Below are 13,611 nucleotides of genomic sequence, written 5' to 3'. Positions count from 1 at the left end.
TTGTGTTGGTCTTTCACGTGGAATTCCAATGAAATTGGTTTGTGACTGTAATGTGACAAAATGTGGAAAATTTCAAGGGGGCCCGAATACTTTTGCAAGCCACTGTATGTCAATTTACCTCAATATAAAAGTGAGGTCAGCGTGGTGGAGGCCCTCTCTTTTGCGCTTGTACCGCACATCTGTCTCTCTTTGTATGAACCAACAGTAGTCTCCCATCATGCTCGGAGTGAATTTTTCCCGCCCTGATATCGGTTTTTCCATCACCTTTCTATCTTGATGAAATCTTTCCCTATACCCATCTCTGACATCGCCCAGAGTTGGAGGAAAAATGTCGAGATGAGAATGTAAAACACGACGTCTCCAGTGACCTTCGGGCTCCCAGCAGGTTCTCCACAAGCTCAGCGTTATTCTCTGCTCTGTGACTGCCAAGAAAATTCCGGACAACAACCCGCACGAATGAGGCTGCTGATTCAGTTTCCTCTTGACCTCCTCATCAAAAATCCATCCATCCATTTTCAAACCCGCTGAATCCAAATACAGGGTCACGGGGGTCTGCTGGAGCCAATCCCAGCCAACACAGGGCACAAGGCAGGAACCAATCCTGGGCAGGGTGCCAACCCGCCACAGGGCACACACGAGGGCCAATTTAGAATCGCCAATCCACCTAACCTGCATGTCTTTGGATTGTGGGAGGAAACCCACGCAGACACGGGGAGAACATGCAAACTCCACGCAGGGAGGACCCGGGAAGTGAACCCTTAAGGGTCTCCTAACTGCGAGGCAGCAGCGCTACCACTGCACCACCGTGCCCTCGTCAAAAATCAGTTCACGGATTTCAGGAACAACAGAAACACCTTCCTTCACTTTGGCTTCACTTTTCTCGGGACCAAACTGCTGAAACGCATCGGGTTTCTGTCCATCACCTTGACAAAATTTTCAAAGTAACGGAGAATCTTAACAAACAAAATGTCCGGAAATGCAATGTCATGTTTAACAGTAAAACCTCGACCTGCTGCACCGTCATGTTGGAGTTGTGTCGTTATGCTTTAGAGCAGGGGTCTCCAACCTCGGTCCTGGAGGACCCCTGTAGCTGCTGGTTTTCATTCTCACCCTTTTCTGTATGAGTGACCAGTTTTTGCTGCTCATTAACTTCTTTTGAATTAATTTTCATGGAGTTGCTCTTGAAGACTCAGACCCCTTAATTGTTTCTTTTTCCTTAATTAGCAACCAAACAATCATGAGATACAAAATGAGCCAAAACAACTGGTGTCCATCACACAATATCTGAAGTTTGATCTTCTTAGGTCCACAAAACATTTGAACTTCCATCCATCCATCCATTATCCAACCCGCTATATCCTAACTACAGGGTCAAGGGGGTCTGGTGGAGCCAATCGCAGTCAACACAGGGTGCAAGGCAGGAAACAAACCCCGGGTAGGGTGCCAGACCACTGCAGGGCACACACACACACACCAAGCACACACTACAGAAAAGAGAAGATCAACAATTTCAGAAATGTCTGCTAAGGCGCCACGAGAGCAGCAATAAGCCGCAGAATTAAAGAACGAGTTTAATTAACGGCAAGAGTTGTCATCTCATTGAGCAGCCGGTTGGAGTGAAATTGGTTGGAGTTTGAGGCCCTGACTTAGCTGGTCTTCTGCTCTCTCCCTCACTTCACATTTCGTTTCTGTTTAAGGAGAGACACGAAGCAATTCAGAGGAACAAAGAAGAAATTCAAGGGAACAAATCTTAAAAAAGCAAATCAATTAATCAGTAGCACAAACAGGGCACTTATTAAAAAAAAAAAAAAGGGTTAGAATGAAAATCTGCAGCCACGGTGGTCCTCCAGGACCCCTGAGCTAATGAACCAAATGTCCAGAAATGCAGTGTTATGTTAAGGAAACAGTAAAACCGACTAACTTACTGCACCGTCATGTCTGAGTCAACAACATTTATTTCTATAGTTCAAGCACTTGATTGTCATTGTGTAACACAACGAAATGACTTTTTGTGACAGCCCCAAGGTGCAATTAAAGAAAAGTCAGATAATTCCAAATATGTCGCATACAGTGTTAAGTGATCAAGTAACCAGAGCACATTATTACTGCTCAAAGTACAGCAGCATACATTGTTATCGCACCTGTTAATGAACAGTACATGACATATTCTATATTGTGGGTGGCACGGTGGCGCAGTGGGTAGCGCTGCTGCCTCGCAGTTAGGAGACCAGCACGATTATAACATGCACTGCCATCCTAGATCGGCAGAAAAGAGAGAGGGAGAATAAGGAAATGATCCGGGGGGCACGAGGGACCCCCGCTACTTCCCTACTGAACTACCTCAAGTACAGAAGCCACCCACTGGAGTTAAATTATACTCCGCATCCACAGTACTCCATGGCCTTTATCACTCTCTGTGTCTTCCAACCTCCTACCACTCAGTCGTGAACTTTTTTCAATTCAGGATTACCAAGGGGTGGCACGGTGGCGCAGTGAGTAGCGCTGCTGCCTCGCGGTAAGGTGACCTGGGTGTTCACTTCCCGGGTCCTCCCTGCGTGGAGTTTGCATGTTCTCCCCGTGTCTGCGTGGGTTTCCTCCCACAGTCCAAAGACATGCATGTGAGGTGTATTGGCAATCCTAAATTGTGCTTGGTGATTGTATGTGCCCTGCGGTGGGCTGGGAATGGCTCCTGCAGACCCCTGTGACCCTGTAGCTGGGATATAGTGGGTTGGATAATGGATGGATATTCTATATTGTATTACATTAGCATATTGCACATTACCAATATAGCTTATTGCACATGTTCAATTAAAAATGATCTCAGACTGAGGAGATTCAGAGTTCAGAAAGTTTATGGCAGATGGTTTGTGCGTCCACGGATTGACCTAAGGCGTCTTCCTGACGGGAGGAGCTCAAACAAAGATATTCCAGGATGAGTTTTGTCCTTGAGAATGTTTCTGGCCCTTCTCACACAATGAGAGTGATGGCAGTTCAGTCCCAGTAATGGCCTCTGCTGTTTTATGACCCGCTTTAGCACCCTTGGTGTAGCTGGTATACCTGCAGGCCATCATGCCGTTAGTTACGATGTTCTCTATAGTTCATCTAGAGCAGGGGTGTCGAACTCCAGTCCTGGAGGGCCGCAGTGGCTGCAGGTTTTCATTCTCACCATCTTCTTAATTAGTGACCAGTTTTTGATGCTAATTAACTTCTTTAGCCTCAACTTTAATTAGCTTGACTCCGGCCACTTAGTTGTTTTTTCGTTAATTAGCAGCCGGACAGTAATGTGACATAAAACAAGCAGGACCTGACCAGCTGACCTGTACCATCAAACAAAATCTGAAACTAAAGATGAAGGTCTCAGTAAGGTTGATCCCTCAGGTTACCAAAACATTTTAGGAGTTCTTAGAAAAAACTGAATATCAACAGTTCTAGAAATGGCAAAAAGAGAGCAACAACAAGCCATGGAGTTGAATAACGGGCTTAATTAACAGCAAGAATCAGCTTCTCATTAAGGAACTGGTTGGAGTTTGAAGCCCCGATTAGCTCATCATCTGTTGGCTCGTTTGATGTCTCGTTTCTGTTTGGCTGTCATTTAATACTTAAGACTTAATCCTTAAAAACAGGGCTATTAAAATAAAAGGAAAAGAAGTTAATTAGCAGTGAAAACTGGACACTGATTAGGAAAAGGGTTAGAAAGAAAACCTGCAGCCACTGTGGCCCTCCAGGCCTGGAGTTGGACACCCGTGATCTATAGAAATGAACCAGCAGCTTCTGGAGGAGGCCAGCTCTCCTTATCTTCCTGAGAAAATCGAGGCGTTGTTGTGCTTTGCCTATTCCAGCCCAGGACAGGTCCTCTGAGATGATGGTGACTCCTAGAAACTTAAAGCTGGAAATTCTCTCCACAGCATCTGCATTGATTGTTATCGGACTGTGATTGGCCTTTTTAGTGGTCCTAAAGTCCAGAATCACTTCTTTGGTCTTGTTGGCATTGCACCCGTGCTGGCAGATTCTGAATGCAGCTTCATTGTTGTCTGTTACACGCCCAGTGACAATCTGTAATTATACTCTGTTGAAATTAAGTGGAGATTGTTCATCTGAATTGAGCACACAAGCAAACAATACGTATTTTTATCTTAACACAACTTAATTCTTAGGGCCGAGTGGTGGCTCTGAGGCTAAGGATCTGCATTGGCATCCCAAAGGTTGCCTGTTTGAATCCCCTTCACTGCCAAAAGAGATCCTACTCTGCTGGGCCCTTGAGCAAGGCCCTTAACCTGCAATTGCTCCGGGGGCGCTGTACAATGGCTGACCCTGCACTCTGACCCCAAGGGGTATGTGAAAAACGAACAAATTTGTACTACAAGAAATTGTATCAGACGAAACAAAAATTCAAATTTAGACAAATCCGTGTGCACGGCCACACCAACGCTTCGCTTCCATCAGGCAGATGTAGTTTCCACTACGACTGCTAGATGGCGTGACCAGTGCTTCTAATATGATCCATGGTACGTATCGAATACGCATCAGCTGGCATTGGTGGGATACATACACCACCTCGGCTGCATTCAGGCGATTTCGTGACAGTCGTCTACAAGGGGTTAAAACTGATCTGGGATGAGTAAAGGGAAGGCATCCAATCTAAAATTGTGTGCTGGAGAATTCACTGGGAAGAGCTCCCTTTTACTCAGATTCATTCTGGGAAACAGAAATCTTTTGAAATCTTGCTAGTGCTGTTAGGATTGCTGGCACAGTATTTTGTGGATCTGATATACAGTGGCTATAGAAAAGAATCCCCCCCCCTCAAAATATTCCCATTTTTTTTGCTTTACAGCCTTAAATGAAAACACACACATTTCTATTTTTTCCATCTTTACTTACTCAATGCCACCTCTAACATCCAAGTGAAAGACATCACAGCTACAGTTCAGAAGAATTATAAATAATCAAAAACAAGAAATCCTGAGATTAATAAAGGACCCCATCCTCCTAAACTCAATCAAGTGTCAGTGCCCACCATTCCCACCATTGACCAGTTACTGGCTTCCTTCCACCGGTGACCAGTTGTAATGAGTGTGATCAGTGAAGCTGCTCCTGGTCCATTCATTCCCTTGCTTGGTAGAGCAAATGACAGCAAACAACTGACTATGGGTGGCAGGTCACTTTCAGAAGATCTCAGAGATAGAGTTGTGGACGGACACAAAGCAGGAGATGGAGGCAAAAAAATCTCAAAGGCTTCATCAATCCCAAGGAGCTCAGTAAAGTCCATCATAAAGAAGTGTTTGGTACAACTAGGACCCTCCCTGGATCCTTCAAACTGGAAGGAAGAGCAAGGAGGAAACTGGTAAGAGAGGCCACCAAGAGGACAATGGCCACTTTGAAGGAGTTACAGGATTTGATGGCACAGAGTGGTCATTAATGGTGTGCATGTGACAACAATTTGACAAGCACTCCACAATGGTGGCTTGTTCAGGAGGGTCGCACTTATCAAGAAAGGCCACATGAAGGCTCATTTAAGCTTTCCCAGAATGCACCTTGAAGATTCTGATGCCAAGTGGAAAAAGGTCTTATGGTCAGATGAGCCCAAAATCAAACCATTTGCCCTCAACACCAAAGGAGCTCACCATCCACAACACACCATACCTACAGTAAAGCATGGAGGGGGCAGCATCCTGTTGTGGGGGGCCTGGGGCTCTCATTAGGGTAGAAAGAGAAATGGATGGGGAAAAATACCATCAAATTCTGGAGGAAAACCTGCTACCCTCTGCCAGAAAGCTGAAGATGGGCAGAATGTTCACCTTTCAACACGACAACGACCCGAAGCACACAACAAAACTGACCACAACGGTGGCTGAAGGAGAAAAAAGTGAATGTCCTGGTGTGGCCAGTCAGAGCTCAGACCTAAATCACAGTGAAAATCTGTGGAAAGATCTGAAGATAGCAGACCACCAACACTCACCATCCAATGTGACCGAACTGTAAAGAAGAGTGGGGGGCAAATATTGAGTGGTCTCAAATCTAGATGAGCAAAGCTGATAGAGAAGAATCAGGAGACTCCAGGCTGTCATTAAAGCAAAAGGGGGGGGTCAACAAAATGACATTGACATTGGGGGGATCTTTTATTAATCTCAGTAGGTCTTGTTTTGGATTTTTTATAAGCTTTCTGAACTCCGAACTGTAGCTGTGATATCCTTCACTTGGATGTTAGCGGCTATAAAGCTGGAAAAATATTGGCTAGTGTGTTTTCATTTAAGGCTGTAAAGTAAAAGAAAATGGGAATATTTCAAAGGGGGGGTTCTTTTCTATACCCACTGTATATATATATATATATATATATATATATATATATATATATATATATATATATATATATATATATATATATATATATATATATATGCATACTTATATACAGTTTATTTATTTATTTATTTATAGTTTTTGCATAACTGGAATCATGTGACAGATGGACAGACAGACTTTAGTATTTTATCATTTTTCTGAACTGTAGCTGTGATGTCTTTCACTTGGCTGTTAGAGGTGGCATTGAGTACGTAAAGCTGGGAAGAAATATTTTTTTGTGTGTGTTTTCATTTAAGGCTGTAAAGCAAAACAAAATGGGAATATTTCAAAGGGGGGATTCGTTTCTGTACCCACTGTATATACAGTACCATGTCATCTGCAGGGTGGCATAGTGGCACAGTGGGTAGCGCTGCTGCCTCGCAGTTAGGAGACCTGGGTTGGCTTCCCGCGTCCTCCCTGTGTTGAGTCTGCATGTCCTCCCCGTGTCTGCGTGGGTTTCCTCCCACAGTCCAAAGACATGCCAGTTAGGTGGATTGGCGATCCTAAATTGCCCCTAGTGTGTGTGTGTGTGTGTGCCCTGTGGTGGGCTGGTGCCCTGCCCGGGTTTGTTTCCTACCTTGTGCCCTGTATTGGCTCCAGCAGACCCCCGTGACCCTATAGTTAGGATATAGCGGGTTGGATAATGGATGGATGGATGTCATCTGCATATAGAGAAAAAATCTGTTCACTTTTTGCTAACAAATTATTAACAATAACTTCCTGAAAAGTCAGCTTTAAATGTCAACAGGACAGAGGTCATTCGACAATAATGTGCTTTTGAATTGAAGACAGGATTCTTGACCAATGAATGAGCGGGATAGGCAGGTCTTCAATTCAAATGCACGGTGTTGTGGGAAGGACCTCTGTAGTTTTCTAGTTTTCTTGCTTTTAGTCGTTGCCCCCCCCTAATCTTTGGCACGAGTGTCAATGATTGTGTGATTTTCGGTGAACAGTTCTCAGAAGAGCTAATAACGAGGCGGCAAATCAAGATGGTCTTTTAACCTTCCTGAGAAACTTGGAGCCTCCGGTCCTCAGAAAATAACGAGATAAATAAATGCAAAGACGTCACGCGGCTGAAGACGAGGACCTGGGGAATCAAAACAGAGCCTCGCCACACGGGATTGCCAATTAATGCATTTAGAATATTGTCATAATATGCCGAAATGAATTTCAGGTGTGCGCATGAAAGTGCGTTCATCTGTCATGCATTATTCAGGATTATTCCAGCAGAATATTCAGATATTCCGTAATCATGAATTAATGAGGGGCGGAAAATTCGCAGCGGCAGATTCATGACAGCTCTAAGAGATGAGCGCTCACTCTCTGATCATTTAGTTGTCTTATTTTAATAATTTATTGGACCAAATTGTGTCTCCATCGTCGTTTTTCGATTAATTACACCCGCACACCTTAGCAGTGTAAATTGTCGAAAATATTCCTTTTAAATTCTCTTGCTGACACCTGCTGCTGTTCGGACAAAATAAAGTAGAAAATAAAGTGGCAAGAATAGCAGACTGGAAGATCAACGCAAAATGTAAGACAGGCAGGAAAATCAAAAAAGTCAAAAAACGTAACATTGAAAAGGTCCGCTAGAAATCGTAGCCAAAAGAACGGAAACTGGAATTAGAAAAAAAGAGAGAAACCGATGGTGGGAAAGTTTGTAAAGGGCAGCCTGTGATATTGACCGCCAGCTTTTAAAGTGTCTCGCCAGTGATGTCACGGGGGTCCGAGGTATCAGCAAGTGGACATTATGTCCTAATAACTCAACTCCAACATGGTGGCGCCCCCGGAACAAAACCAGGTGACACATAGAGAGGGAGAGAGAGAGAGAGAGGCAAGGCACTATATGACAGATAAATAGAAAATACAGAGAATAATCATTACAGTGATAGACAGGAAAGGTGCTATATAATAGATAAATAACAGAAAGGGAGATTAAATTATATAGTAACTAGATAGAAAAGGCACTGCACACAGTAATTATTACACAGATACAGTAGGCAGGAAAGGCACCGCGATATACAAAAGTAAAAGATTTGAGAGATGTGACGGGCAATATGTAAATGACACTCAGGAGAGAAAGCCAACGTAAAGGGAAATACAAGGCCAGTCATTAAAAGACTCAAAGACAGATAAACAGGGAGAAGAAAAGGCCCTGTGAGCACAGAAAGGGGGACACGGAAGGAAGAAACTCAGGGAAAAAAGTAAGAAGAACGGGGAACAGTGCTTTGAAATTGGAAAATTCAGGACACTGGGGGTCACCCATTTATTCTGCAATGTACAGGATCAGCAATGTGGCATTAATGAGATCGATGCCATACTAATAAAATGGAGTGTTTATTTCTGCAGACTTCAACCAAGCCATCCATGCACTTTCAACACTTCTTATCCTATTGCAGGTCAAGGAGGATCCAACCGGTTGGGTGGGGGAGTGGGGCACCAGGCGGGACCTCCCATTAAGAAGAACTACTCTGGCCTGCCTGATGTCAGTTGTCTCTGGGGCTAAAAGTGGAGCCATTGATTTATTACAGGGTAGCAAACAATCATTAGGGCGAAGCAGTGGAGAAAGCAAAGCAGCCATGGACTGGACAACGAGCTGAATGTCAAACTTCTGGTTTTTATCTCTATCTATCTATCTATCTATCTATCTATCTATCTATCTATCTATCTATCTATCTATCTATCTATCTATCTATCTATCTATCTATCTATCTATCTATCTATCTATCTATTATATAGTCCTGTTAAGTTCTACAGTATATTTGTCTGTGTATCTATGTATTGATTATATAGTGCCTTTTCCATCCACCTATGTATCTACCTGTTATATAGTGCCTTTCACTTCTGTCCATGTATATGTCATCGGTAACAGATGGCAAAGTTTTTTTATTTTCTCATCTGTCAATACATCCCGGTATTGTTTAAGCGCCATAGACATTGTGTATGCACCTCCCTCAGGTTGTTCTTCAGACCCCTTTGCCCATGTTTGCCAGGTAAGCCCACCTAACTCTGTGTTCTTTCATGTTTTCAGCCACATGACACGTGTTGCTTTTTTATTTTTTTTGATTGCGCCCCCCAAACCGTACTAAATGTATGGCGTCTTCTTCTTCTTAATTCTTCAAGCCCTTTCACTCGGCCGAGTATGGGGGTCACTGCCTCATTCACTTTGATGGTCTGCTCATCACGAGTGCCTAGTCATACAGTTTGTGGGTTTGTGTATTAGATTTCTTTTTTTATTTGCTTCCTGAATTTTGTAATAAACCAAATCCTGTCATATTGTATAACTTTATTTCAGTTCCTCACTCCACTGCCTCTCATAATGAAATTCCGAGTAATGTGAAAGCCGGTCACTACAGTCCAGTTTTTTACTTGCTGGACAATGGTAAGGAGGACGCCATCAGATGAGTACATGTCTCCAAAGGTGGATGGAGGTTGAGATGTTCTGCATGACCATTGTTTCTACGTCATCAGCCATCCGTGTTACTGACATTTCTCCTTCCATGTGACAAGCATACTCACACATTTATATCCCATGCTTGCCTAATCATTGGACAAATATGGTTACTCGTGAGTTAATGCACCAAAAGACATAAGAGAACTGCTTGCATCAGCCAATCAAATAATGTCACTTGTAGGCAGAGGATTTTCAAGATGTCCGATTCATGACAAGTTCAGTTGTAGTAAAAGGCGATTTTGCAGCTTTGTATTTTCTGAGTCACTTTTGATTGATGTGTCCAGCAGGAAAAATCCCTGTCATGGACTAATAACGAAAAATGAAATGAAAATAATGAAAGAAACGGGCCAGACAGAGTTAAATCCATCTGAGGTCAAAACCTGAGGAGAGCCTTGCGGCCTGTGATGAGACGCACAAGGTCAGTAAGTGGACCTCGTACTTCCAATTACCAGATCAATAGGAGTCTCAAGGATTAAGTGCTTTCCTTCAGAGCGCTCCTTGATATCACCGTCTGTTGGATCGATGAACTGGAAATGAGCCGCAAAATGAACATCTAAAGGTGTAATCAATGACAATGAACAGAAAAGGGACGAAAGTAACTAGTCACACGTCATTAGCCTGCTTTTCGTAAATGACTGAGGTGGATCATCAGAGAGGCCACTCATAGTTGGGAGTAGATAGAAATTCACATACAAAAGGACAAGGGAATGAATTTGTGGATGGGGAATGAAGCAATCAGCGGGTAAAATAACTCTTTGAGTTGTAACAGGCTGATTTCAACACCATGAAAGCAACGCCAGCGGACGGTCAAAACACAAAACGCAGTCCAAAGTTGTAGTAAGTGGACTCAAAAAATGATGACGATGAAACTTTCTTTAGATCGCTAATACCATTCGCAGAGATTGTTTGAAAAATGAGGGGTTAAAATATCTCAAAATAGGTAGAAGAAGTCCTGACTGCCTGATGGACCTTTCTCTAAATAATTAATGTTTTTCGCAAAGATCTTAGAATATGAGATAATCGACCGGTGGGCCGGGAAATGAAGCAATTAGGGGGACACAACTAACTGTTTGACTCTTAACAGGCTGACGTCAATACCATGAAAACAACACGGTCAGATCGTCAAAAAACACAAAATGCAGCCAAACGTTTTAGTAAGTTGACTCGAAAAAGGGAAGTCCTGTCTCTCCGATGAATATTGGTCTAAATCACTAATACCATTAAGAAACATAGTAGAATCTTTTTAAAAATTAAGAAAATTCATTTGTTATGGGAAATTGAAGTAATTGGAGGACAGAACTAAATCTTTAACTCTTAACAGGCTGACGTCAATGCCATGAAAGCAACACGGTCAGATTAGCAAAAACAAAAATTGTAATCAAAGCTTTTAGTAAGTAGACTCAAAAAAGGGAATTGCAGACTTCCCAATTAATCTTTCTTTAAATCACCAATACCATTCAGAAACAGACATATATTTTAAAAAATTGAAAGAATCAAATTGTGGATGGGAGTTGAAGAAATCTGTGGGGCACAGCTGACTCTTTGAGTCTTAACAGGTTAACGTCAACACCTTAAAATCAACACGGTGGAATCGTCAAAATGCAACCAAAATTTGTGTACTTAGACTCCAAAAAGAAGTCCTAACTGCGCGATGAAACTTTCTTTAGATCGCTAATACCATTTGCACAGATTGTTTGAAATAATGAGGGGATGAATTTGTAGACCTGAAATTAAGCAATCAGGTACAAAACTAACTCAATGAATATCATCAGGCTGACATCGACACCAAGAAAGCAACATGTCCTGATGCTCAAAATATCTCAAAATAAGTAGGATCTAAACAGAGAAGTCCTGACTGCCTGATGGACCTTTCTGTAAATCATTAATGTTTTTCACAAAGATCTTAGTAGTTTGCTTAGAATATGAGAGAATCAACCGGTGGGTCGGGAAAAGAAGCAATCAGGGGGACACAACTAACTCTTTGACTCTTAACAGGCTGACGTCAATACCATGAAAACAACACGGTCAGATTGTCAAAAAACACAAAAAAATGCAACCAAAAGCTTTAGTAAGTAGACTCGAAAAAGAGAAGTCCTGTCTCTCCAATGAACATTGGTCTAAATCACTAGTACCTTTCAGAAAGATAGTAGAATCTTTTTAAAAATTAAGAAAATTTATTTGTTATGGGAAATTGAAGTAATTGGAGGACAAAACTAAATCTTTGACTCTTAACGGGCTGAAGTCAATACCGCGAAAGTAACGCAGTCAGATCATTGAAAATATAAATCGCGACCGAAGCTTTTAGTAAGTAGACCCAAAAAAGGGAAGTGCAGACTTCCCAATTAATCTTTCTTTAAATCACCAATACCATTCAGAAACATAGACATATATTTTAAAAAAATTAAAGAATCAAATTGTGGATGGGAGTTGAAGAAATCTGTGGGGTACAAGCTGACTCTTTGAGTCTTAACAGGTTAACGTCAACACCTTAAAATCAACATGGTGGAATCGTCAAAATGCAACCAAAATTTGTGTACTTAGACTCCAAAAAGAAGTCCTAAGCCGGTCAGATTGTCAAAAAAACACAAAATGCAACCAAAAGTTTTAGTAAGTTGACTCAAAAAAGGGAAGTCCTGTCTCTCCGATGAACATTGGTATTAATCACTAGTACCATTAAGAAAGATAGTAGAATCTTTTTAAAAACTAAGAAAATTAATTTGTTAAGGGAAATTGAAGTAATTGGAGGACACAACTAAATCTTTGACTCTTAACAGGCTGATGTCAATACTGTGAAAGCAACGCAGTCAGATCATTGAAAACACAAATCTTACAAAAGTTTAATTTACTAAGTTTCTTTAAATCACCAATACCATTCAGAACAATAGAATATTTTTAAAAATTGAGAAAATCAGATTGACTCTTTGAGTCTTAGCAGGTTGACGTCAACACCTTAAAAGCAATACGGTGGAAGCATTAAAATGCAAACAAAATTTGTGTACTTAGACTACAAAAGAGAAGTCCTGACTGCGTTATCAAACTTTTTTTAAATCTCTAATACCATTCATATAGATTATGACATTTTTTTTGGAAAATAAGAGGCTACATCTGTAGACCAGAAATGAAAGAATCAGGGGCAAAGCTAATAACGAGTATTACCAGGCTGATGTTGATACCATAAAAGCAACATGACGCGGTAGTCAAAATGTCCCAAACTCAAAGTAAGTGGAATTAAAACAGAGAAGTCCTGACTGCCTGACGAACCTTTCTGTAAATCGTTAAAAGTTGTTTGCAAAGATTTTTAAAGTTTCTTTGGAAAATTAGAGAAAGAGCCTGTGGACTGTGAAATGAAGCAATCAAGGGACACAAGTAACTCTTTAAGGCTGACGTAAATACCAAACAACACAGTCAGATCGGCGAAATAGAAAACGAAACCGAAACACACATAGACTCGAAAAAGGGGAGTCCTGACTGTCCGATAAACCTTTGGCTAAATCAGCGGTTCTCAAACTGGAGGGGCGATGAAGCTGTACAAGGGGGGCGTCGAATAAATGAACAAGACATCAAAATTAATTTTTTACATTTTTATTTCAAATTTAAATTTGCAAGCATAAATCACAACGAATGCATTATAACTAAAATTAAAATAAAACATTTCTATGGCATAATGACTAATATGTGCCTGCTGTAAAGTGCACAGCCTGTCCAGATTTGGTTTGATATTCGAGATTAATAAAGTATCTATCTATCTATCTATCTATCTATCTATCTATCTATCTATCTATCTATCTATCTATCTATCTTATAGTGCCTTTCACATC

General features: G+C 41.6%; 1 protein-coding gene across 10 annotated transcripts in view; it reads left to right on the top strand.

Annotated features, from left to right (window-relative positions):
- Positions 1-13,611, top strand: part of stxbp5l (syntaxin binding protein 5-like) — a 565,552-nt gene that overhangs the window by 433,239 nt on the left and 118,702 nt on the right. For 6 of the 10 annotated variants that reach the window (XM_039745949.1, XM_039745947.1, XM_039745945.1 and 3 more), the window contains one exon: positions 9,635-9,721. The exons of the other annotated variants lie outside the window; for them this stretch is intronic. In XM_039745949.1, the coding sequence (XP_039601883.1) occupies positions 9,635-9,721 (87 nt within the window). The remainder of the gene's footprint in view (positions 1-9,634; positions 9,722-13,611) is intronic. 10 annotated transcript variants of the gene reach the window in all.

The sequence above is a fragment of the Polypterus senegalus genome, chromosome 2 (genome assembly GCF_016835505.1).
Source record: "Polypterus senegalus isolate Bchr_013 chromosome 2, ASM1683550v1, whole genome shotgun sequence".
In the NCBI taxonomy this organism is placed as follows: domain Eukaryota; kingdom Metazoa; phylum Chordata; class Cladistia; order Polypteriformes; family Polypteridae; genus Polypterus; species Polypterus senegalus.
This window is presented reverse-complemented; position numbering and strand designations above follow the sequence as displayed.